The sequence below is a fragment of the Labeo rohita genome, chromosome 6 (genome assembly GCF_022985175.1).
Source record: "Labeo rohita strain BAU-BD-2019 chromosome 6, IGBB_LRoh.1.0, whole genome shotgun sequence".
Classification (NCBI taxonomy): domain Eukaryota; kingdom Metazoa; phylum Chordata; class Actinopteri; order Cypriniformes; family Cyprinidae; genus Labeo; species Labeo rohita.
Window position 1 is genome coordinate 12,279,869 of NC_066874.1, and position 25,892 is coordinate 12,305,760.

Here is a 25,892-nt window from a genome sequence, read left to right on the forward strand (position 1 = left end):
TCTTGAGTGTGTGGCGGCTGGGGGGTTTGAGTGTGCAGCGGCCAGAGGGCATGACTGCTGAGCGGTCAGAGGGCTTGATGACGGAGCAGCTGGCAGGCTTGATGATGGAGTGGCTGGCGGGCTTGACTTTGGGGCGGCCACTGTTTCTGGGCTTTAAACTGAATTTTACTACAGAGCTTTAGAGTTAAAAAAAATAATAATAATAAAGGGTTTATAAAATATTATAAGTGTTTAAAAAACTGTCAAATTGCCGAATTGGGACATTTCTGTCAATCTTCGATCTTGTTTTGCTAATACCAGCACTATTTTATTATTTGTTATATACTAGATTTGTTATAGATTTTTTTTTTTTTTTTTTTTTTTTTTTTTTTTGATTGTTGAATGTTTGCTTGTATGTATCTGGATTATCCCCTTTGTTATTTCTCCCTCCCTCCCTCCCTCCCTCCCTCCCTCCCTCTCTCTCTCCCTCTCTCTCTCCCTCTCTCTCTCCCTCTCTCTCTCTCTCCCTCTCTCTCTCCCTCTCTCTCCCGCTCTCTCCCTCCCTCTCCCTCCCCCTCCCTCCCCCTCCCTCTCTCTCTTTCTCTCCTCTCTCTCCCCCTTCCTGTCACCTCCCTTCAGCTCCCTCCCTCTCTTCCCCACGTTCCATTTCTGAGGTCATTACAAATCCAGAAGTTCCAAGCATAGAGAACATCTGTGTTAGAGGGTAGACAGAGACCTGAGCAGCTCGGAAAACAAGCAACGGAAAAGCACATGGAAAGAGAGAGAGAACAGTGACGGCAGATATATTCATCGAGCGATTGTCAGAAGTGAAATCATCCTGCCTGCTCAAGGGAGTGAGGGGCACAGGGTGAGAGGGGGGCGGATGCACACTCTCTACTCTCTTGCCCTGCGTTTTTGTTGCCCCTTCCGCCAACTTCGTCGCTCCTCTCCACCACCACAACCTCTGATTCCACCGTCTGTGCCTGCTTCAGGCGCAAGTACCCCGTGGTGTGTCTGTGGCATGGAGAAAGAGAGGGAGGATGAAGAGACGGAGGGGAGGGAGAGACCGGAGCCACTGACGGATGTGGAGCGGGGCATCATTCAGGACACCTGGGCGCGTGTTTACAAGAGCTGTGAGGATGTGGGCGTCACTATACTGATCAGGTGCAGTAAATTTACTAAAGAAGGAACCAATAGGAGTCTTGATTTATGTTATTTAATTTTATTATTATTATTATTATTATTATTATTATGCATTTTTAATCTTTCTGTCAAAATCTTTATTGCATTTATCAAATTCAGCATTTTTCAAAAGCAGTAAAGACATTCTTCCAGTTCTTACAGTCATACTAATTTTATAATGATGTATTTTTTTCTGTCATTAGTTGTGTTTCTTGTACATTTGCAAATACTGCACAAGAAGCTGTACAGTGGGCAGAGAAGAATACTTGGCAAGCAAATTAATTCTGCATGATGGATAGTCTAGCATATAGGGAAAAGCCACTGGCATAAAAACACACAGACACATACATAGTAAACACATACAGATGGGGGGAAATAGGAAAAATCATTATTGATATTAGGTTTTCATGAAATATATGTTTTGAAAAGAAATATAGATAATGTATTCCTAAAATCAGATTTTTTTGTTTGTTTGTTTGTTTGTTTTTTTTATTTGTATTTGCATTTTTTGCTCTTGCAGCTGGCATTTCCAAATTTAGATTGATAATGGACAGATGCCAAAGGATGCATTATCTTTTCTGCATTATTTTTTCATTGCAAAAGCTTCTCGAACATGCACACCATCGAGCAAATCTGTCCTTCTTTAGAGCTCCTATTTTTAACACTTACCTAATTGAATATGGCAGGTATAGAAACACACCTTCTTCAGTATTTCCTAAATCCTGCAATACCGTTGTATGGGTACTAGGGTAATTCTGTAGATTTTGTCAGAATGCTGTACATACCTGTGTAAAACAAACTCCAGTGGCAGATTTGACAAAAGTATCTATTAAAAAACACAGTTAATAAATACATATACATATAACTGAGCACATACTTATGCAAACATAAATTTAAATAGGCAATGCCTACAGGACTCATTAAAATAGAATGCTTTAGGTTGCCAGGACAACTGTCAGGGATAATTTTGTGATTTTAGGTTATTAGACTGTGTGTGTGTGTGTGTGTGTGTGTGTGTGTGTGTGTGTGTGTGTGTGTGTGTGTGTCTTATCTGTGGATTTCAGTAACCAGTGTTGGCACTCTCTGATGTCTCTCACTCTCCTTTTGGCCACATACAAATTGTTTTCCTTGGCACCTTTGGTATGCATCATTCGGCTCCCTCTGTGTTAGCTTTATAAAAACTAAAAATGTCTATGAACTGTTCAAACATATGCACAAGATCTGATTTAAATGTTTACATTTGAACAACTATAATACAAGAAACATTTTAGATTACACTGAGAATTTTAACTCCCTATTTTAAATAAAATACATTTAGAATGAACATTTATACGCATTTAGCTAATTTTATTAATTTAACTGTCAATGTTCAGACAGTTCTGAGGCTATATTCCTTCGGTCTCTCAAGACAATTCTTAAAAGCACTTGACAATAAAATTAGTGCCTATTTTAAATTTTAATGTGTAATTGTGTAACAACATGCAGTTTTCACATAATTTTACTTACATTTTTAAAAAACAATATTAATAAATGTATTTATTATCATTATTATCATATTTATTATCGTTATTATTAATGTTATTATTATCATCATCATCATATATGAACCTTAGTGAGGCAAAATACTGTCCTTAGTGTGCTGCAGTGTATGAGATTATGTCCCAAAGGCAAAACATTAGTTTCATTAGTTTCTTCTTACGTGAATAGACTGTTGCTTGAAAATCATATAATAAGGCCAAAATCTTTTAAAACAAAGAAATTAAACCATGAAGCATTCATCATTTTATTCAGCACTAGTCTATACCACAAATGAATGTGCATCCAACACAGAACCTTAAATTATATTGTAATTGGATTATAAAGCAAGATATGTAAAACATTTCAATTATTATTTATTGTCAAGTTATTGTTATTTTGTCATTGTTATTGTTTATGTTATTCTGGTCCTTTTTCATAGTTTCATGTATTATTTTTGTTTTCATTCAATTAGAAATTGATTTGTAGCACACTAAGACTACGTTTTCAGATCTTAACCTATGTGAATCTTCAAATATCATGGTGACAGTTTACATTAATGTTCCAGTGAACCTTATTTGTGAATTAAAAATAGCTTTCTATTTGGATTAGGTAAGTATTAAGTACTAGGTAAAAGTCACCCTTTTATTCATGTTGTTTTAACTGCCTATCACTGATTTATAATTTTGGATATGAGTTATTAGTCATTAGGGAACCCCTTTATAAACCCTTAACAACATTAATGTAAAGTGTTAATGATTATTTTATGTACAATGCCAATAATGACCTGTGGAAGTTGTGTGTAATCATTTGATAGTCTCAACAGTTCCTTTAAAGTCAAAACACAAGAGGCACTGGTCATATTGAGATTATATTAATGGATTATATTAATGTGCATTTAGATAACCATTCTTATGAATTCATTTAGATTCAGGAGGGTGAGTTACACAAGCATAAGATGTTTTTCTCCAGCTGCACACTTAAGAGCTGTCAAGTATGCAAAGTGTAGCCTACTGCTCAAGGGGGAAGGCAGCAAAAACATTGGGTTTAACAGCTATAACTTTCAGTATTCTGACATGGTAGTACAGTTTGTGCTCATATCTTTCAGGCTAAATGCGCAGCTTGCATGAACCATGTTAAATCTCATTGAACAGTGCAGCATTTGTTATACTCTTGAGCACACTGTTGGGCTCAATGTCTGTGTTTCTAAGAGAGCGAAGTGACAGCTGCGGAGGTTACGCATGGCCAGCTATGAGCTGTCACACATTTTCTTCTCCAGTGATGGGATCCAGGATGCACTTTAATGTATTGGCCAAAGGCTTAAGCTAATAAATGAGCAAAATGTCTCCAGTTTGTCTTAGTGGCAGAAAAGAGCATCCAGAGAAGTGAAAAAAGGTCAACATGAAGACAGCAATATATTGTGGGATTCTGAGAAAAGGTTAATAGATTTATTTACAGGAAAAACATCAGTTGTCAACCTCATCAGTTAAACCCAATTTAAACCACATCACATGCACAGTGATGCTATGCATTGATGTGTGTTTCTAGGTTCAACATCTCCTGCAATCAGCATAATTAATAGGATATAATTAAGTCAGTTAAAGTAATGCTATGGTTTTTCCTAAACAGTTAATAACAAGGAATAACAATAAATGTACACCACTAAAATATTTTGTAGGATGTGCATACATGCTTTCTCAGCAAAACAAATAATTTCAAATCATTAAAAATTATTTACATCAAATGTAAAGAATTTTTAAATATTGTTACCAAAACCTATTTAAACAGCCTTGATTACTGATGTGTATTCATACCATGACGTGGTTGCGTGATCCTGATAAAGGAATTGAGAGCTAGTTACTGCTCCATGACCCTATTTGTTTGGCAGCACCACTCACAACTCAATTCCTGTCCACACCACCAACACCTTGCAGCAAAATGAATCAGTCTTATTCAATTTCACACAACTGACATTAACCAATCTAGCAAACTGTCTTCACTGAAGACAGAACTGAATTATACATGCAGACATTCAGAGGAGTTACAGGACCATGCCTTGGTGACTGAAATAGGTATGCTATTACTGAGATTCCACAGGAGCATCCCCGTTGCCTAGTTTCAGGGTCTTAAAATAGCTTTCTATATAAACAGTTATTTTAAGTTATATGATGACCTCTAATGGCTAAACGTTTTCTGGACAGACCATATTAATTGTTGCAAATATGAACATTCCATAATAAAATTTTTGTACTTTTTTAAAATATAAGCAAGTAGCATGAAGCAAGTTTTAAACTTCATTTGTGGTTTAACAAGATACTGCCAGGCACAAAGCTGACCATTTCAATGCCTACTATGGAACTGAAAACAGAAACAGAGCAGCAGTTTGTCATTTATGTCACTCTGCACTCTGATTATTAGAGTATGTTCATTATCAGTGCTGAGGCTCTTAAACCAACAGAGCTCTGTCTGTGCACCTGCCTCTCATTTTCCCTGCTGTGACTTAATGACATCCTTCTCATCAGAGCCACTTCAGCTCTGCACTGCAGTCATACACCACACTGCCATTCATTGCCCAAAATCTCTGTCTCTCTTTCCTTTCAGCTATCTTAATTCCTTCTTCCAGTTTATCATTTTTCATAATTTGCATTTATTGGCGTGTGTCTATGTAATTTATGCAGCTTGTGCTCCCTGGATTTCAAAGGCATAAATATTCTATTTCTGCTCAGCTCAGATGGGTACCCATGGGCAAAATGTTAACAAAGAGTGATGGGTTTGGTTATCACGAGCTTCAGAACATTTATAGTGTCTTGCTGAGGCTAGTATAAGTTGGAACTTTCGATCTTAACAACAAATACTAACAATGAATGTAATACATAAAGTAATTGTATTCCTTTACCATTTAAAGTTATTTGCAAGCTCACTCTACTGATGTCACCTTGTTATTACTCACACTCAACTGACTTACGACGGGCTCACAGGATTTTTAGCCCGATTTTGCCCTGATTTCCCCCTCCAGAGAATCGTAGCAAAAATCTTGTCAAGCACCTCGATCGGTCCTGATGGTCAGCAAGGATTATCTGGTAATGTGAGATGTTCACAGCTCGAATCTTGCACTTCCCGATCTGCTCTCACACAAAACGGGGCCGCCCCAATCATATCAAACATGTTTGATATTTAGGATTTTAAATCGGTATGATCACAGCTATGATTACGTCAGTACTTTCACAACAGCCAATGCGCAACCGCAAAACAGCTGCTGTACGGTCCATTGGATAGTGGAGGTGGAGGAAACTGCTTCTTATGTTTCTGTAGTAACACTGTCTGTATAATATGTTGAAAATATACCACAACCGCATGGAGCAAGGAAAGCTCTGGAGTAAAATTGTCCCAGTTTTCAACTTATTGGGTGAGTGCATAAAGCTGCTAGCACGCTAACTAACATTTGTAAACATTAGTTGCTGAAATGACAATCTGTTGCGTAAGATCATGTGAGGCGTTCCCTCCAGCATGATAATCTAAATAATATCTTATAGTGTGTGATGCTCCACAATTTTCAAATCTTGTAGTGTGTGCATGTTTAAGATTTCAGGGAAGATAATCTGCAAAGATTCTCCTTATGTGTGCGCTGCAACCAGATTTCATAATCGGTTAGGATATTAAAAATCCTGTAGTGTGAGCCCGGCTTTAGTTTGAATTTGGCATTATCTATCCAGATTATTATGTAGATGAACTTGCCTAAAGTCTCTGTGAAGGTGGGTGAGATACACCGACAGTAGACCAGAAAGTAGATCAGATCAGGATGCATTTTATTTTAATTTTTTAAATTCCGCACAAAATTGTAATGATGGTTAATGGTGGAATGTGCCACAAAACACAGTGTATCACACTCTGTGTGTGGGATTGCTTAGCTGCAGATGAATTAGAGTGCCTGTGATGGCCCTTGTCCACCATCAAAAGCTGCTGAAAGCAGTGGAAGAAGGTTGCCTGGTCCAATAATAAAGAACCTCAAAGGTTACTTATTACTTAGACTGGTTACTAAGTACCTAGAGTCACCATAAGTAGGTTATTTATTTATTTACTTATAGAACAAATATCTCTCTCCCAGAAACCACCAAAGTTCAGAGAATTAGGAGGGTTGAAATGGGACTGAATCTGTTGACTCCTGTGGTTTCTTCCTTCATTTTTACCACTCCACACAGCCTTACTGCCCACGCTTGATGGCTTTTCTTCCATGATGGATCCAGAATATTCACCTGAGCTCAGTGAATATCCTCTTAGGACCTGGATGAGCTTTAAGTCATAACTTTGTATGATGAGTTTAGTAATGGGGTGCTTTGGATCAAGCACAAATGAGTACACGTTGCCTGGTTTAAGACATGGGCTATGACATAGGTGTCCACCGACTCTGTTTATCTTATTTTCCTTATCAAGATCTGAGGCCAGTACTATTAGGCAATTGTTACAGGTAAGTGGTTTACCATTCCTCTCTGGTCATTGGCTATCATCAGCCAAACTTTTGAAAAGCCACGGATTTCACTAGCTCCTTGAAAGTGTTGAATTCGCTGTAATCAGAGAACAAGAGGCAGGGAAGAGGGCAGGAACCCATCTTATGTACAGTTGTGCTCAAAAGTTTGCATACCCATGGAAAACTGGTAATATATGTACCATTTTTAAAGAAAACATGAGTGAGCAGGCAAAACAAAACATGGCAACAAATGTAAAAATTAAAATCTCCTGTGTTTAAAAGTCTGCAAACCCCTAGTTCCTAAAACTGTGTACTACTGGTTGAACAGACCCCCTCCCCAGAGGTTCAAGAACAGGAGGGCGATTTGTTTCTTTTGGTACCAGAATGTCGATGTCAGGGTAAGGGTGTAGCGATTCTAAGAGTTGGTCGTGCCATCGGCTGGTATAACTAGCCAGGGATTTCGGATCAGCCCTGTGAAGTTGAAGTACCTGGTCAACCTCAACCTAGGTTAGTGTCTGTGATGCCTCTGTTGGAGGAGGGTGAGTTAAGGTGTTCACAGCAGGCCACAGCTGGCCAGAACTCTAATGTCTATCATCTCCCACAATCACATGTAATTCCTCATCTCTTGTTACACAAACGTAGTGCTTATGGTTGTGACTATAAAGCTCTATTTTGGTCTCAAAAATTATTTATTAAAGTATTAAGAATTAAAGTATTCCAGAAGCTGTGAGGCATGTCAAGGTGTTTGTGACATGTTTGTTTCCAAGTACTTGTTTCCAAAGACTTGCTTCCATCACATTGTGTTCCTTGAAACAACCACACCATCTTTTTCCAGAGCAGCCTGTATTTCTCCTGAGGTCACCTGTGGGTCTTTGTAACCCAAAAATTCTTCTGGCAGGCTGAAATCTTTCTTGGTCTACCTGACCTTGGCTTGGTATCAGGAGATCCCAGAATTTCTCCCACATTTTTAAGGCTTTGGATATCTATATATATACAGGGGTTGGACAATGAAACTGAAACACTGGCCAATATAGTGTTGGAGGTTTCATGGCTATATTTATGCAGCCTGGTGGCCAGTCTTTACTGATCGCACATTCCACCAATAAGAGCAGAGTGTGAAGGTTGACTTTGTGCACCCAATAGCTCAAACATTGTACCCTGAAGGTGGTGCCGTGTATTAGGATGATAATGCACCAATACACACAGCAAGACTGGTGACAAGAGTGATTTGATGAACATGAAAGTAAAGTTAAACATCTCCCATGGCCTGCACAGTCACCAGATCTGAATATTATTGAGCCACTTTGGGGTGTTTTGGAGGAGCGAGTCAGGAAATGTTTTCATACATCAACATCACATAGCGACCTGGCCACTGTTCTGCGAAAGGAATGGCTCAAAATCCTTCTGGCTACTGTGCAGGACTTGTATTTGTCATTCCCAAGATGAAATAATGCTGTATTGGCTGCAAAAGGAGGCCAAACGGCATACTAATTGTGGTCTAAACCCAGGTGTTTCAGTTTCACTGTCCAACCCCTGTATATATATATATATATATATATTCATGTCCTTTTCCATAAAGTTAAATTACCTTGTTATGCAGGTCTTTTAACAATTATTTTGTACTCTCCATAGCTCAGTACCTAGCCTGCTCAGTGCATCCATGTGAAACAAGCTCACTGCCTATTTATATGCAGACTAATTGCAATTTAAAAAGCCACAGGTGTAGAAAAAATATCCTTTAACTGCCAATTAAAGTAGTGTGTGTCACCTGGTCTGTAACAAGGCCAAACATTCAAGGGCATGTAAACTTTTAATCAGGGCTATTTGTGTGATTTCTGTTATCATTATGTTTTAAATAGGAGCCAAACAACTGTGTGATAATAAATGGCTTCATATGTTCAAGGGGTTCATATATTTAAAATGGTTGTAAACTGTTTTTTTTTCTAGGTTTGATTGTGTTTATGTGGTGCAGTCTAACCTGCGTTAATGCTTTGTTTAAAAATAAAAAAAAAAACGTGAACATGCAGGACGTTTCCGAATGGTACGTTTCTTTGTTTGTTGTTGTCTCATATTTTTAGATACGCTGTTATTTATAAATGCTACTGCTTATGTTAGCTTCTAATATAGAGTTTTGTCCTGATTAAAGATTTAATACAGCAGAATACGTGATTGCGTTGTAGCATTTTTGTAACAGTAAGAAGTGTTTGCCAGCAAGTATTGCTGGCTATCACAGCAACTGTGTGCACATCTGTAACGAGGCATCAGCAGAGTGAGGATCCATTTGCAGCTTTATTGAAATCGTAGTCATACAGGCTGTGTCCTATGAAACTCGGTCATGAGTGTGGGGTCGAGGATGTCCTCAGTGTTGACCCAGGACTGTTCCTCCAGTCCGTATCCCTCCCAGAGTGTAGGAGAGATACGGTAATTAGAGGGTAATGCCAATGATAAAAAACTGGTGTTATTTATCTAACAATTTGGAAGGGACCCACGTATCTGGGAGTGAGTTTCTTGCATGGAAGTCTGAGGCACAGATCACGGGTGGACAGCCAAACCCATTGACCTGGGGCATATTCTGGATTGGGGCGAGCAAAGTAGGTGGGTGTGAGCCTGTTTCAACGTGTCTTCACTCCTCTGGAGCCATTCGTTGACTGATGGTACCTCAGTGGGGCCCCCTGACCAAGGGAATAGAGGAGGTTGAAAGCCCAGGATGCATTGAAAAGGAGTTAGTCCAGTCGAAGGCTTTTGAATTGAATTCTGTGCATATTCTGCCCACATGAGGTACTGACTCCAGTCTGCTTGGTTCTGATGGCAGTACAATTTGAAGAACTGGGTGATCTCTTGATTTTTGTTCAGTTTGACCATTGGATTGGGGATGATATCCTGAGGTAAGGCTAATGTTAATATTCAGTTGCTGGAAGAAAGCTGACCATACTCTGGGTGTAAAGGTGAGTGAGGAGTGAACATGCTGAATTACTTCCTTGCAGAGGTCCTGAGGCACAAAAGTTCTTTCAGGTGAGCACTCAGCAGGGAGGGGTTCCCGTGAATTGGCTTGCGCAAGTTTTGTCATAATGTCTACAATTACTGACTCTGGTAAGAGGATCTCCTCATTTTTAATGGGATTAGAACAATCATGTTGGCGTGATAAGGCATCAGACATAGTGTTTTTTGAGCCAGGACGATAAGTCATGGTGAAGTTAAATCTGGTGAAAAACAGGGCCCACCTTGCCTGTCTGGGGTTCAGTCCTCGATGTACTTGGACATAGCCTCGGATTCTGGTTGAGATAAGGGGAAATTCGACCCCTAGGGGGCACTGCAACTGGTACCAACTCAATGGCACAATCACTGGATCCGCAAGGAGGTAGTTCCAATGCCCCGGCTTTGCCCCTAGTTTTGACGGCATGGCAACAACTCTCCTCTAAAGCAGCACAACATGACCTCGCCCCCTGTTCCAGGGGGTGGGGTTTATATAAATTTTAGGATTTGTGATGTCACCAACCCGGGAAGTAATTTTACAAGACAATATCTCTGTTTGCATTGAACTTTCAGCATTGTAACTTTGCAGATATTGTTCATGCACAAACAGCAACATTACAAACTAACTATAGTTTAAAAAGTGAAATCACAATAAACATGATCAGCCACCAAGCTTGGGCATTAAGGCCACAGATTAGGTGAATCTTCTAAGAATAGGAGGTCCCTGGCACCAGTGAGTCTTCTTCAGATTTCAGTAAGATCCCGTAGACTCCTTCCTCAGGTTTGTAATTCTGTGGGCAAGTATGGATCATCCTAGTCCCCTTTCTTGTTCCATACTACAAAATGATCTTGCCTTGAGTGGAAGTGTAAGGAATGAGGTAACCTAACAGGTTCTGAATTCTGTATATGTTATGCATTGTAACAGTATTTGCAGCGGCATGGTTTTTGTAGGTTGATGGTGTTGGTCAGATGTTTACAGAAGAGCTCCAATGTGGACTCTTATATGTCTGCTCTACCTTGTGAAATCCAGAGTTCTGTACTGTCTGGTATTGCCCTGAAAGGAAGAATCCAAACATTGGAATGCTTTGCCCCCAAAAGCAAACCTCAGAAACTTCCTGTGTTGTAAAAGGATGGATACATGGATGTATGCGTCCTCTATGGTGACAAATCAGTCATGAAATCTGATTTGAGTCACAACCTGTTTCAACGTCAACAACTTCTTGATTGTGTGCGTTTTGACAGAACGATTTAGTCTGCAAAGACCTAGAATCAGACGCAATCCCTCCTCTTTCCATGGAACAATGAAGTCTACAGATGTAGAACCCGGACACCCTCTTGAGAGGAGAAACACGATCTGTGGCCTCCTTGCTCACAAGAGTAACTATTTCCTGTTCCGCTACCAAAGCCTGCTTGGTACACACCATATGCAGGACTAATTAAGACGCATTTAGCAAAGGTTTTCACACTGCCAAGAGGTCTACTAAGAAAACCAGTCTCTCAAGACTGGCCTCTGGTGTATTTGGAGAACTCAGTTCGGTGCCCTGAAGTGGATAACCGGCTGTGCTGTACTGTTGCTGGGCAGCAGCTGGGAATTTCGCTTGTTGGACCCCACTGAGCCCTGAAGCACCGGTGGTGGCAAGGTCTCTCGAGACTGGTCTCTTGAGCAATCAGCTTGCTGCCCTGAAGAAGATTACCAGTAGGGACAAACCAAACTGGCTCATTGTTAACCTCAGGATGCGAGCCTCCCAGTGCCACCATGTTTCCAGATGGACACTGAGAATTGCAGTCACTGGAGACTGCTGTGCCCCAACGCACCACAGGTGGTGGGGTTAACAGACCATCCTCCTGAAGGCACAGAGATAGGGCACAGAGGGCACTGTATAATGAGGTGTAAACTGCTCTTCCCCAGAGGGGCCTGCCCACAGAAGTCTAACACCGCTGAAATCAGGACTTCTTACTGCACCGATTTGAGGAGCAGGCACACGGAAGGTGCTGCTCCCGCCCAGCACTCCCTGAGACCTGGGTCCTCCATGTAGGCTTCATCCACCAACTCCTCATTGTAACGCCATGCCAGCAGAGGGAGCCCTTACCCATGGACTGACTGTTACTGCTCCCTCTGCTGCTTCTATGGTTACTTCCTGTTTGGCAGCCATATAAAGAGGGCCATGCCAAACAAACCCCTGTGAAGTATTGTTTTACCTGTGCGGACTCTACCAAGTGTTTTCCCTGTTTCATTGCCTTGTTTTGTTATTTCCACGGTTATTGTTTTGTTTCACAGTCACAGTTGTGCCTTGTTTTCTTTGCCATAGTTTTTGTCTAGTTTCATTGCCTTGTTCATTTGTTACTTTGGACTGCTCTCTGGTATTCTGACCTTCTGCGTGTTTTCTGGATTACGCTGTCATTTTGCCCTGGATATCACTGTTTGTTTGGAGATCAACCCTGCCTGTCTTGACTACTATCTGTATAATAAAGCTCGCACTTGGATCTATTCACACGGATCTCGAGTCCCGTTACAGAATACTTCGCCTCCCACAGATCCAGCAGCTTTCAGGACACAGATCATGGACCCAGCATCACGCCTCATTCGACTGCGTCAAGGTAACCGGCCTATTGAACAATATGTTATGGACTTTTGCAAACTGTGTCACTTGGTGGACTTCAAGGACAGTTTCCTCAAGGACATTTTTTACTTTGGTTTGAGCAAAGACATTTCAAGTAGGATGCCAGGTCATCACCCTCACTGGTCTCTGATACGTTACATTGACTTTGCCTTGCATTTACTGTGGGGATTGCTGATGAGAAACCCTGCCATCCCCCAGTATCTGCCACACCAAAATGCTTACATGTCATGTCCGGTATTGTTAACATCATGCCAGAGCCCTCTCATGCCATGCCTGCCAAGCCTGCTCATGTCGTGTTAAGCAAACCAAAGACCTCTCATGCCTCCAAGCCAAAGCCTGCTCAAGTCATGTATGCCAAGCCACAGCCTGTTCACATCATGCCTGCCACTCCAAGGCCTGCTCATATCATGCCTGCTGCCCCAGGGCCTGCTCACATCATGCCTGCCACCCTTCCAGAGCCTGCACCTGTCATGGCCGCCCTTCCAGAGCCTGCACCTGTCATGGCTGCCCTTCCAAAGCCTGCACCTTTCATGGCCACCATTTTAGAGCCTGCACCGGTCATGGCCGCCCTCCCAGAGCCAGTTCACAAGATGGCCGCCATCCCCAAGACAGTTCACAAGATGGCTGCCATCCCCAAGACAGTTCACAAGATGGCCGCCATCCCTAAGACAGTTCACAAGATGGCCACCCCATCTGAGTCCCCGGCCAAGATGGCTGCCACGCCTGAGCCTCATCATGCCAAAATCATCTCAACTGAATCTCATCCCATCATGTCTGCCATACCAAAGGCAAGTCAAGTGATAGCTGATCCTCCGGTATCAAGTGAAGTCAGAGCTGCACTTTCAGTGCCAAGTCAAGTTACAGCTGTTGTTCCTGAGTCAAGCCACATTACAGCTGTTGTTCCTGAGTCAAGCCACATTACAGCTGTTGTTCCTGAGTCAAGCCACTTTACAGCTGTTGTTCCTGAATCAAGTCAAGTCACAACTGTTCTTCATGAGTCAAGCCAAGTTACAGCTGTTGTTCCTGAGTAAAGCCAAGTTACAGCTGTTGTTCCTGAGTCAAGCCAAGTTACAGCTGTTGTTCCTGAGTAAAGCCAAGTTACAGCTGTTGTTCCTGAGTCAAGCCAAGTTACAGCTGTTGTTCCTGAGTCAAGTCACGTTACAGCTGGGTTGTCTATGTTAAGCCAAGCCAAGTTACAGTAGATCTTCATGAGCCAAGACAAATTATAGCAGATCCTCATGAGCCAAGTCAAGTTACTGCTGTTGTTCCTGAGTCAAGTCAACTTACAGCTGCTCTGTCTGCCCCGCCATGGCTCCCTGCTCTGTCTGCCCCGCCATGGCACCCTGCTCTGCCTGCCCCGCCATGGGTCCCTGCTCCGCCATGGCTTCAGGCTCCTCAGAATCTACCATGGTGGACTTCTGATCCAGGGTTCCACTGTCTGCCACTGCTCCACGGCCCAGGTCCTCCAGTGTTCCACTGTCTGCCACTGCTCCACGGCCCAGGTCCTCCAGTGTTTCACTGTCTGCCACTGCTCCACGGCCCAGGTCCTCCAGCGTTCCACTGTCTGCCACTGCTCCACGCCCAGGTCCTCCAGTGTTCCACTGTCTGCCACTGCTCCACGGTCCAGGTCCTCCAGTGTTCCACTGTCAGCCACTGCTCCACGGCCCAGGTCCTCCAGTGCTTCACTGTCTTCCACTGCCCCATGATTCAGGCCCACCTCCTCTGCATGGACCTGGCCCTCTGTCCCACCCCCTGTTTTGCCTCTGTTTCCCCACCCTCTGGACGGCTGTCGCTCCTAGAAGGAGGGATTCTGTAACGCCACGCCAGCAGAGGGAGCCCTCACCCATGGACTGACTGTTACCGCTCCCTCTGTTGTTTCTATGGTTACTTCCTGTTTGGCAGCCATATAAAGAGGACCGTGCCAAACAAACCCCTGCGAAGTATTGTTTTGCCTGTGCGGACTCTACCAAGTGTTTTCCCTGTTTCATTGCCTTGTTTTGTTATTTCCACGGTTATTGTTTTGTTTCACAGTCATAGTTGTGCCTTGTTTTCTTTGCCATAGTTTTTGTCTAGTTTCATTGCCTTGTTCATTTGTTACTTTGGACTGCTCTCTGGTATTCTGACCTTCTGCATGTTTTCTGGATTACGCTATCATTTTGCCCTGGATATCACTGTTTGTTTGGAGATCGACCCTGCCTGTCTTGACTACTATCTGTATAATAAAGCTCGCACTTGGATCTATTCACACGGATCTCGAGTCCTGTTACAGAATACTTCGCCTCCCACAGATCCAGCAGCTTTCAGGACACAGATCATGGACCCAGCATCACGCCTTATTCGACTGCGTTAAGGTAACCGGCCTATTGAACAATATGTTATGGACTTTTGCGAACTGTGTCACTTGGTGTATGTCATTTTAAGTATATTTCTGAGAAGTACATGAAGCCCATTTCTAAGAAGTATATAAAAAAGTATACTAAAAGTATACTTTCCTATTTTAGTTTAAAAGAAGTATACTAATAGCACACTTAAACTTCTTTTTTCGTAAGGGCAGCCAAACAGGTCCATGTTTACAATCAGGATTTTAATTTTTTGCCATATTGCCCAGCCCTACTATCAATCATGATTATTCTACTCCGTTAATTAAAAGGCTGTTTATGCATATTCAGTGATTGTTTACGTAAAGCATACATGTAAGAGGCTAACATTTAGACTGAACATACAGTTGTTTAATTACTGACACTTAGCCTGTATTTTAAAATCTTTATTTGAATGTGGAAACATTTTTTATTTTTAAATCTTTATTTGAATGTAGCAAAATACTATTGCACTCTACAATATTTCCATGAATATGCCTAAATCTCTGACAGAGACCCCTCCCCTATCAGCCAATCACTGTGTGCATAGTTTGTAATCATGCTAACATTATCCGTAACAACAAGGTCAACCCCTCCCTTACTCTTAGCTTAAGACTTCTCTTTATTCCTTAGTAAAAGCTTGTCTCAGCAGCTTTGTGAATAGTTTTAAGAGAGAACTCTTAGCTACTGCTATTTAGGAGAACTCTTAGTGGTAAGATAAAATGTTTGTGAATATGGGCCCTGATGAGTCTCTGTCAGAGATTTGTTCACAGAAATATTTTAGAGCGCGGTATTATGTTGCCATATTCAAATACATTTTTTTTAAACATTTATTTATTTATTTATTTTAATGTTGCCACATTCAAATAAAGATTTTAAAATGCAGGCTAAGTGTCACTAATTAAACAAGTATATGTTTAGCTGATTGTCAGCCTTTTACATGTGTAAAGTCTTTTACAGCCTTTTACTCCAAAACCAAAAAAGTTGCGTGGGAAAACATATGTGTGCAGATAAATGCAGAGTGTTTCTAAAACATTTCAGTTCAAAGGCAGATTGCTAACAACAACCATTTTGGGATAGTTGGGATTTGGTCTTAATGATTTAGGAGCCCTCATCACTACTTCTAACATTTCAAAGATTTAGGAGCTAGTTTTAGTGCTAAAACACTTTGTTTAGGGCAAACATTTAGGAGTCCTAAATTTAGGACTGACACGCCCATTATTTTTAAGATTTTCTCCTAAATCGGCAAGTTATGAGCTACTTTTAGCCTTAAGATGTTTTGTGAATTCAGGGCCAGGTCTCTATGTCACCTCACACGTGACGTCTCACCATTCCAGTGGACTGAAGAAACTAAGCGTTTCTGATGCAGCTTGAGTTCCTGAAGGGGAACCATCTTTAGTGGATGGCTTCGGTAGTGTCACTACAACTCTAGCCATTCCAAAAAATACAGAAATGTAGGGATGGTCATACTACATAGATATCCAACCTCCGAAACTCTGATCTCAGGTCATGTGGCAGTTTCACTAGCAACTGTGAGACATGAGATCCACACTGTAACTCAAAAGTTACAAAAGTTATTTGCTCAATAGCTCTAACATGCCAAACAAAGAGTGGACTTTAAGACCAAACAGTCTGAATGCTTTTGTATCTCCACTGGCAATGTTTAGACCATCCATTAGTTCTTTAACATGTTGTAGAGCAAGCTATTAAGGCTGGCTACATTTGCTGATTTAATGCAGCCATTTTCCTTGTGAAAGGGTGTTGCAAATGGTTATATAAATCTGCAATCAGTAATGCATCCTCTAATTTCAGATGGTCTATAAGTATCTGGAATTTGAACAGTAGCATGCGGTAGGAGAGTGTTTTCCAGTGTAATTTTAAGTCACAAGGTAGGACCTCTATACATTTGTTCTTGTTCAGGAGAAGATGATGGACTTTGTGACTGACACAGTGTTTGGTAGTGCATAGCAAGGTCATAGGGTAGGGCACATCCTATTTATGAGCACTGTGTGGCATTAAGTAGTAGGGGGAACTGTGTTACTGCAATTATGAGATTAGCTACTTTGGTTGGGTGGTCAAAGGACTCAAGCAGTTGTCCTCAGCCTGTTGCTCCCTATAGGACCTGAGATATAAAGCTGGTACAGGCCTGAAGCTCAATTCATCAGATTGTGATTGCAGCTGGATGCGTGGTGGATGTTGCTGCTCCACCTGAATTTGTAGCTGCTTCATTTGTTGTTTTAGCTGAGAAAGCTCCTTTCCTAAGCTCCCTTTCATGTTGTAACTTCTGCGGAGTGCATAGCTGGTTGCCATAAGCTTTGCAAAAACCTTTATTCTCCCTACTTAGAATGTCTGATGCAGATTCACAATGCTCTTCATCAGACCATTGCAGCAGACTGTTAGGTTAATAACCTGGTTATAGTGAAGTGAAACTCATTGTGCTCTCCTCTGTTTCTTTGCTTTAGCCAGTTGGGTTGAATGAGTGAGTGGTGATATGGGTCATGAAACCAGGCTTAGGAAGTGTAAATCCAGTGAGGTCATATTCATTGTATTATGAGGAATGGACTGTCTTCCTCCTGAATTGCACAGTTGCCTCATTCTCTGCATGGTGAGGCATCTTCTATACCTTTGTATAAAATTTCACTGCCTTAATTTCTGGGAATAACTTTTATTGTACCATTCACACTCCACCAACTTTGTGTGTGTGTGTTTCCGGTATTTATATGCAACGTCATATCGAATTTTGTAATATTCCCCTGAAATGTTCACTTGGAAGTTCACTAAACATTGGTTGCAATACTAGCTGCTTTCTTTTTCTGTGTTCCTCAGATTCTTTGTGAACTTCCCCTCAGCAAAGCAGTACTTCAGTCAGTTCCAGCACATGGAAGATCCAGAGGAGATGGAAAAGAGCTCTCAGCTGAGGAAACATGCCCGCCGTATCATGAATGCCATCAACACAGTTGTGGAGAACCTTCATGACCCAGAGAAAGTTTCATCTGTTCTGGGACTAGTGGGAAAAGCACATGCACTCAAATACAAAGTGGAGCCAATGTACTTCAAAGTAAGAAAGATGGGATTAAATAGGGATTTTGCACACCGGCATAAGGTGTTAAAGTGCCACTATTATGGATTAAAAAAGGTTCATATTTTGGTTTTGGGAGTCCCTAACAAGAAGCTGACATGCATGCAAGGTCATAAAACACTTTTATTGTCTTATAATATGTATTTATTTTTACCTTATTTGCTCAATGACTCCCAAATGGTTCGTTAAAACGAATCATTTGTCCAAACCACTCCTTTGCTGACACTAATCTGCGGTGACTGGTCCGATGACCCAGTCTTTTGTGATTGGTTTAACGTTACTGCGTGCAGCGAATTTCAAACAAGGAACGCCCATCCCCGTTACTCTAGCCCACAACTCAGTGGTAAACAACAACACCCAAACAACCATAGTATATGCGTCAACCCAATGCAGAAATGTATTGATAAAGCACTGCAGCTTGTACACCAACGTATTGTTCTATTCTTTGTCAGAACTTCAAGTAATAACAAGGAAAAACACTCACTATTCATCGACACATTTCTAGACAATAGTGAGTGAACAGATAAAGCTGTCAGCCAGTTGGCCAGATACCTATGAGCTGCACGGAGCGAACACAACACACACACAACTAAATACGTATTTTGCATGGTACAGAGTAACGTTACATGAGAGCAACACGTTTTAAAGGATCACTCCACCCCCATGTCATACACAACATAACATTATACCACATAACACACAACTACGTATTTTGAACAATTGCTAGAAAATACAACCATCAATTTTTAATCATACTTACAGGTAGAGGTTCAGAGGAGCAAGCCGGTCCAAATAAACTGGTCACTGATCCATCTTTTAAGAGCAAGCCTTCGGTGAATCCCGCATTGTACTTAGGATACAGCGTCTTCTCGACATGACGTAAACCACATGGAAATTTTACTGTGTTTGTGGATGGGCAAGTTGTTCGCGAAGTAGAACGTGGGCGGACATTATGCAAATGTATTACTTCGTGACATACAGCTGTAACAGAAAAAGATTTGAATTCCTGACGACTCGTTCAAGCTATTGTGAACCGACTCCTTTTTTTTATAGACAATAAGTTTATGTATCGTGCAAAGTCGGCTTCACAGCTTTGCAGATAGTTTATGTTCACATACAGCTACATGACACACTGCATGAAAGGTCATATTTGAAAAGGCATAATCTCATTACAGCTCTTAAACTGTGCATTAAAGTAGATTATATTCTCCCCTAGCCTGCTACAATCCCTGCTTCACAAGTACGCACTTACATATAATCGGATTGGGCAAATAATAAGCATATTTGGCATGCTGTCCTGAGGGAGGGATCCAAGCTCAGAATATAGCCCATACCCAGTTTAAGATTAAAGGTAATCAGATCTAACAGTTTTTAAAGGTTTTCTGTAGGAGAAAGTACTTTGCCTCCATACAATACAAAATACCTCTGTTTTTTTTTTCCTTCCAGCTGCACTCCATTTTCCAGGCTGTTCTCTTTATAGGGTGTGAGTGTGCTTGTCATAACATGGTGTCAGACTGTTTTCCTTTAATCTTCTTTTTTGTCGGTTTAACCTGTCTGTCTGCTTCCTGACCTGGGCCCCAGTAAGTCAAGTACAAATTCTTAAGACTATGTGCCATATTTCTAGAGAGAAAAGTGGCACCACCCCTGTAGGGATGAAGACCATCTCTTTTCAACAGGTCAGGTCTTCTCCAAAAACTCATCCAGTTGTCAAATTTGCCAAGATATCAGGCACACTGGTTCCCAGTAAACATTGGACTGTTGTGGCTGATGTCTCTATTTTCACGTTCCATACAATAGAACTGCGAATAACTAGGGCACTTCATCAGGTTTCTCAGTGGGTGCGTCACTGAGTGAGAAGAACATGTTTAATGTTTTGTTTGGAACAGAGGAATGGTGTTTTGTCCAGTGACTATGCTGCCCCACAGTCACCCAGTCGCCAGCTGCGGGGTCTCTGCAACCTGAACTGAACAATGTACAGGATTCACTAAGCTAGTCACATCCAAAGCCGTATATAAGGCCCTCACATTCTTACTATTCTCAATTAAAGTTTGGATGAATGTCTCTAGTTCTGAAATCTTCTGTCTAACTATTTCCCTGCATTTATCACATGTGAATCCCTCACCACTGACAGAGAAAGCTACACTATACATGTGGGAAGCAGTGCAAATAACAATAACAAGAGAAGATGCCATTACTCACCATGATTGTTGAATGATTCCGATTTGCCACAGTTATTTAATAAAGTCGTGAAAAATGGAGTGAGAAAGAGAAAAGAAACAGAGCGAGAGAGAGGAAAAGAAATGCAAATGACAATCTAACAGGCTAACAGAATGCTAATGTTGCTAGCGCTAGCAGTTTAGAATAAAAGCGAACAATGTCAAATTAGTTTGATAGATAATTTTACAAATATGGTGATAATTAAGTTATATTTAGCAGTCCAAATTAGATTCGGAAAATTAAGCATACCTATTCATACCTATTTATTTCTAAAATAAGTTTTGAAAATTTAGCTGCAGGTTTATCACCCCTGCATTAGTTGTATTGGTTCCCAGGAATAGATGCTATGGTCCAAACACAAACTGCAGCAGGGGTGCATAGTACATAGTAGGAGACCATCTGTGAGAGCTGCTTCAGCCTCAGATATGCCACTGTATGGACTTTTATTCCAAATGGCGTTATACCTTCCATTAAAACACCAGTAGTAATTGGATTTTTTTTTTTTTTTTTTTTTTGCAACTTACATTCTTTGCTTCCTTTCTAGATAAAATATAGTGCACACCAGAACTTCAGTGTATCATCCTGCAGCCAAAGAGACTGTGGACAGATTAATTTCTTAATAACCTATTCACCTTCTTTGGTCTGGCTTCATTCTAAAACAAATATAGCACACTGTAAGCCAGAGGAAAGTTACTGATTTGTCTTTATCACTTACTAAAGCCAGCTAATGATTTCTTTGTGCTGTCTTTAAATCCTCTTTCTTTCTTTTTAACACTTTACTTTATTTCTTTTGACAACAGATCTTAAGTGGGGTTATTCTGGAGATACTTGCTGAGGATTTTGGAGAGTGCTTTACACCAGAAGTGCAGACATCCTGGACCAAACTAATGGCAGCATTGTACTGGCATATCACAGGGGCCTATACTGAGGTGGGGTGGCTCAAACTCTCCAGCTCAGCGGTCTGAAATTAGGCATTCATTCCCACTGCACATGAACACTGGTTATAACCCATCAGCTTGGCTAGCCAAAGGACTGACTTAATAGAAAAAAAAGATACAAAGAATAGAGTCAGAAAGAAGTTTTCCATCATTCTCATTCACCTTGTTTAATACATTTTTTGTGTATATATAACTACATCCTCTTAGATGTTGCCTGTGTTGTGTAGTGTAATGTGCTTGTGTGTCTTTTAGACGTGTTTCAATATCTATATCAAAACAAATCACAACTGAACACATCACAGTTCATTATGTCACACTTGAATTACAATACCTACTGAAGACCAATGAAAATGAATAGCATAAACATGTTGTCCCTTTGTCAACTTCATCAAGATATTATATTGTATCATATTGTTCTCTAAAATACAAACCACACAAAAGTCTTGATTTTCATTGAATCTAACCTTATTGTTGCATACATTTAAAAATGCCATATTCAAGAAGTGACCCAATATTTTTAGATCTGCAGTTTAATGCTGTATCAGACCCCAGAGATCACAATTACTAAATTAAATCTAACTCATTAATATGTTAACAAAAACACAAATTTGATTCATGATTGGAATCTGGAATCAGGAATGTGCTGATGATAAAATAGATATAAAAAAAAAATCTCTCAGACACTCAGAAACACACAATTCCAAATAGTGGGGCAATAATACACACATATAAAATTCATGGCTGATTATGATCTATTCTATTAAATCATGCATTATATGTCCTTGAACTACACAGTGTGTTTTATTATACAGTGTAAGTTTGTGGTTATTTGAGACTGATTTTGTTATTTTGATTAGTTTTTACTTTTATCTAGTTTATCCAAGCATCCATCCTTCCACACATGCCTTACAGTGTTATTCCACGTATACCTCACTTCATCTCCAGCAAAACAATAATCTTTTTCTTTATAAAATAGGCTTCTTCTCAGCTTTTCCTTCACTCTTCTCCTCCTTTTCTATGTCTTCACTCTTTGTCTTTTTTTCTCTCTTTCTGTATTACCATGACATATTTTTCCATTATATAGCTAATTCCACCGGCTGGCAGTGAGCCTGTCTCTGTGCAATGGCCTGTGCCAAGTTTTCCTTGAATCACACACATCCACAAATGCACACAAACAACGGTAAATCTGTATGCGCCACGATTTACTAAGACTGACTGCAGACTGTTTCAAAACATGTTTTTCTGAATTTGTGCTCAGCATAGTATTGATATATTTCCCAAAATGCTAATTAATGTAACAGCACACACACACACGCACACACACACACACACACACACACATGTGAACATGGATATTTTGTGGTAAACTTTATATTTTTCTAGCTATTACAGTTTCTGTATTTCAGTTTATTACAGTGTCTCAATATCAACAGACTGTATGTTTTTTTTTTTTCTTTTGGTACATTATACTAATCTTGGAAGAGTCATACTACTTCATAAATATTACATAAACAAAAAATGAATATGAAAATGAATATAATAAATACTATCTACAAGCATGTGATGCATTATCTGTTATTACTGTTATACTGCGTTTTTTGACTTTCAGAAATCTCTCTTTTCTTGGACTACTGCCACCTGTCATGTGGTCCTTACTCTTATCTTAGTCCCATCTCTTTGCTGACACATTTTCAGAGTTTATGTATTTTAGAGATTAAAACTAACTTTATTAACAGTCCAGACAAAACAATGTTTGGCTATGTTACTTACTAGTGGGTATGTTTACACAACAACAGTCTACTAAAAACGGAAAAGTTTTTCCTTTGTGTTTTTGAAAGGTTTCACATACATACAACAACTTTGTAAAAATGATGCCCATTCACATGGATCTGTTAAAATGATTAAAACAGTGTTATGTACTATTATATTATTATATTGTAGTTGGTGATGTCATTTTGTAAAAAACATTATGCGCCTGTGCACATTCCATAGACTATATACATAATACACAAGCACACAATGCCAATTCTCAGTTAAGCAAACTTTTCATTGCTGGTCTAAAAACACTTTTAAGCAGAAGCACCCAGTCCTGCTCCTGGAGTTCCTTGGCCTTTGCCCAATTCAAGTAATTGTTAAAGGGTTAGTTTACCCAAAAATGAAAATTAGCCCATTATTTACTTACCCTCAAGGCATTCTAGGTGTATATGACTTCCTTCTTTCAGACGAATGCAGTCAGAGTTATATTAAAAACGGTTCTGGCTCCTTCAAGCTTTATAATGCAATGGGCAGGTGTTTCTCCTCATTAGTCCAAAACAAGTCAGATGAAGCGCATTCATCCATAATAAAAAGTGCCTCACACGGCTCCGGGAGGGCCTCCTCTAGCGAATCAATCCGTTTTTGTAAGAAAAATATCCATATTTAAAACGTAATAATTACTTTAATCTAGCTTGCGCTTGTTGTACACGGAAGCTGCTCTGGGCGGATGACGTAGGACATCTGCGTTGTGCATACGCTGCTCAGAAGTGATGAACGCAGATGCGAAGTGGAGAGATCAAAACAAGGTCACAAATTAGAAGCACAAAACGAGGATTTGTAAAAAAAAAAAAAAGTCGATATAAGCCAAGGGGAGACCGGTTTTCGTTTGCTAAAGTCAGAAAACTTTGTTTCTTTTGCTTCTGTAAACATACATTGGTTTTTACTAGACTCATAGGTGCATGCGCAACGCTGACGTCCTACGTCATCCGCCCAGAGCTGCTTCCGTGTACAACTGTTAGCGCAAGCTAGATTAAAGTGATTATTATGTTTTAAATATGGATATTTTTCTTACAAAAACACATTGATTCACTACAGGAGGCCATTATTCATCCTCTGGAGCTATGTGAGGCACATTTTATTATGGATGGATGCACTTTATTGGACTTGTTTTGGACTGATAAAGAGAAACACCCGCCCATTGCATTAAAGGGGTCATCGGATGCCCATCCAACAACAGAACACCTCAGTCGCTTAGGAGCCATTCTTGTCTATGTCCCTGCTCCATTATCGAAACAATGGCAATCGGACTGTTACAGCTCATCAGGGCGGGTCTAAGGTAAGATACCAGTGTCAATTAATCTATCGTGGGAGTGACCTCTGTTGGTATGATGTCACACAGACAAGAAGCTGAGAATGGCTTGATTTGAAAAAGGGGAAATTATTTTTACAGATTAATCCTCATGTACTGTTCGAAAACAGGTGACTTCCTGTATGGTCTGGGTCATCATGTTAACAACATGGTAGTAACATGCTAATCATGCTACAAACATACTATCAATGTGTTAGTAATGCTAGTAACTTGCTAATCATGCTAGCAGCATGCTAATCATGTTAGAAACATGCTAACAACATGCTAGTAACATGCTAATCGTGCTGGCAACCTGCTAGTAACATGCTAATGATGTTAGAAACATGCTAACAACATGTTAATCATAGTAAACATAGTAACTTGTTAATCATGTTAGCAACGTGCTAGTTACATGCTAATCATATTGGAAACATGCTAACAACATGCTAGTAACTTGCTAATCATGCTAGCAGCATGTTAATCATGTTAGAAACATGCTATCAACATGCTAGTAACATGCTAATCGTGTTACCAACATGCTAGTAACATGCTAATCATGCTAGCAACATGTTAGTAACATGCTAATCATGCTAGCAACATGTTAGTAACATGCTAATCATGTTAACAACATGCTAGTAACATGCTAATCATGCTACAAACATACTAGCAATGTGTTAGTAATGCTAGTAACTTGCTAATCATGCTAGCAGCATGCTAATCATGTTAGAAACATGCTAACAACATGCTAGTAACATGCAAATCGTGCTGGCAACCTGCTAGTAACATGCTAATCATGTTAGAAACATGTTAACAACATGTTAATCATGCTAGCAACATGCTAGTAACTTGTTAATCATGCTAGCAACGTGCTAGTTACATGCTAATCATACTGGAAACATGCTAACAACATGCTAGTAACTTGCTAATCATGTTAGCAGCATGCTAATCATGTTAGAAACATGGTATCAACATGCTGGTAACATGCTAATCGTGTTAGCAACATGCTAGTAACATGCTAATCGTGTTAGCAAACATGCTAGTAACATGCTAATCGTGTTAGAAACATTGTGCTCGACTTAACGCAGCACTGTGCAGCTCGATCAAATTCTGACATGAAACAGTGCATGCCGGTTAGAAATTTTGTCCGACTTGAGATGACGCCGGCACCATATGACTGTCATGAGTGGCATCAAAGTACTGCTATAGCGATTCGAGAGCAGCCAGCTGACTCAGCTGCTGCAGTTTCTTCAGAGCGGCTGCAGGAGCTCTGATGACAACACAGCTGTTTCACAATTGGCCAGATTCACTGCATGACAATGATAACGTGTGTTTCACGTTTATTCTAACATCCTCACGCCCAATAATGCTCACAAAACTGTGTTTTTATAACAGTAAAAGCTTTTTACTGTAGTTGCAATGTTAAGTTCAGTCATACAATTATTATAAACCGCTGATAAAAGCAT

At 40.3% G+C, this 25,892-nt stretch overlaps 1 protein-coding gene across 1 annotated transcript; it reads left to right on the forward strand.

The window, feature by feature from the left end:
* Positions 1–623: 623 nt before the first annotated feature.
* cygb2 (cytoglobin 2) lies at positions 624–23,259 on the forward strand. Its single transcript, XM_051113166.1, has 3 exons — positions 624–1,143; positions 17,919–18,150; positions 21,189–23,259. The coding sequence occupies exons 1-3, from the start codon at positions 863–865 to the stop codon at positions 21,351–21,353; spliced, it is 678 nt and encodes a 225-aa protein (XP_050969123.1). The 5' UTR covers positions 624–862; the 3' UTR covers positions 21,354–23,259.
* Positions 23,260–25,892: the final 2,633 nt, after the last annotated feature.